Here is a 1,221-nt window from a genome sequence, read left to right as displayed (position 1 = left end):
CTGGCAGGGGTTTTGGACCCAGAAGCAGATGAGGACAGCTTGGCATTTGCTCTAGTATATGGAAATAATGGGAGAGTGTTGGGAGAGTAGTATTAGTGCTGAGTACAGTAAGTCCCCTACGTACAAACCTTCAAGTTGTGAACTTTCAAAGATACAAACGTGGGTGCCAGCCCCATATGCCAGCTGTTGTACTATACGCCTGCACTTTTCTAGGTACTGTACTGTAAGACTAAAAGTGTTTTTTTCTGTGTTTGTTTTTTATATATTATTTGTGTGAAAAATATTATAAGCCTGCTTCCCTTGTAGCTCAGTTGGTAAAGAATCTGCCTGCATTGCGAGAGACCCAGGTTCAATCCCTGGGTTGGGAAGATCTCCTGGAGAAGGAAATGGCAACCCACTCCAGTATCCTTGCCTGGAAAATCTCATGGACAGAGGACCCTGGTGGGCTGCAGTCAATGGGGTCGCAAAGAGTTGGGCACATCTGAGTGACTAACACTTACTTACTTACTATTATCATTAGATTTATTATTAGTAGTAGAGTATAGTACTATATAATCGATTGTGTTAGTTGGGTACCTAGGCTAACTATGTTGGACTTATGAAAAAATTGGATTTACAGATGCGTTCTTGGAATGGAACTTGCTTGTATTTAGGGTATTACTGTAGATATAGGCAAGAACACTTTAAAAAGAAGAGACAACTCTTAAGATAAACCACCGTCACCTAATCATTCAAACGTAATTTCTCTCCCCAGCTTCATCCTCGCTCGAAAAGCTGACCGCCTCGCTAAAGTGCATAAAGATATAAGGTAAGAATTTACATCTGAAACACGTAAAAGGTTAGCTTTTTATTGTGCTTGATGCACTAACAACAGTATAATAACATTATGAAAAATGCAATAATCTGTTAATCTCAAAATCCCAACAAATCAACCTTTTTGTATTTTGCTAGCCCCCTTTTGACTCATGCCTCCCACGTGCATATATTAATTTAGTTTTACACCTCTGTTTGTTTTACAGGGGTTGAGAGGTAGGGTTTCTCAGTAAGATGGATGGAGAAAAATCATTTAAAAATGGTAGCTCTGAATAAAGCTTAAGAGGCCAAGTCCCAATGACCTTTATTCCATCTCCAAGGTTCTCCAACATGTACTTTTTCTGAAAAGCAGATCCATACATAGGTGTTCAAACCTATTGCATGTTTGTCAGCAAGGTGATGTCTCTG

At 39.6% G+C, this 1,221-nt stretch overlaps 1 protein-coding gene across 1 annotated transcript in view; it reads left to right on the top strand.

Moving 5' to 3' along the window:
- The window catches only part of LOC104994129 (amine oxidase [flavin-containing] A-like), a gene marked incomplete at both ends in the record, with an annotated part of 16,343 nt that overhangs the window by 5,533 nt on the left and 9,589 nt on the right, over nt 1-1,221 (top strand). Inside the window, one exon of the mRNA XM_010847594.1 lies at nt 709-808. Coding sequence (XP_010845896.1) covers nt 709-808 — 100 coding nt within the window. The remainder of the gene's footprint in view (nt 1-708; nt 809-1,221) is intronic.

The sequence above is a fragment of the Bison bison genome, unplaced genomic scaffold, assembly GCF_000754665.1.
Source record: "Bison bison bison isolate TAMUID 2011002044 unplaced genomic scaffold, Bison_UMD1.0 scf7180017849660, whole genome shotgun sequence".
Taxonomy (NCBI): Eukaryota; Metazoa; Chordata; class Mammalia; order Artiodactyla; family Bovidae; genus Bison; species Bison bison.
This window is presented reverse-complemented; position numbering and strand designations above follow the sequence as displayed.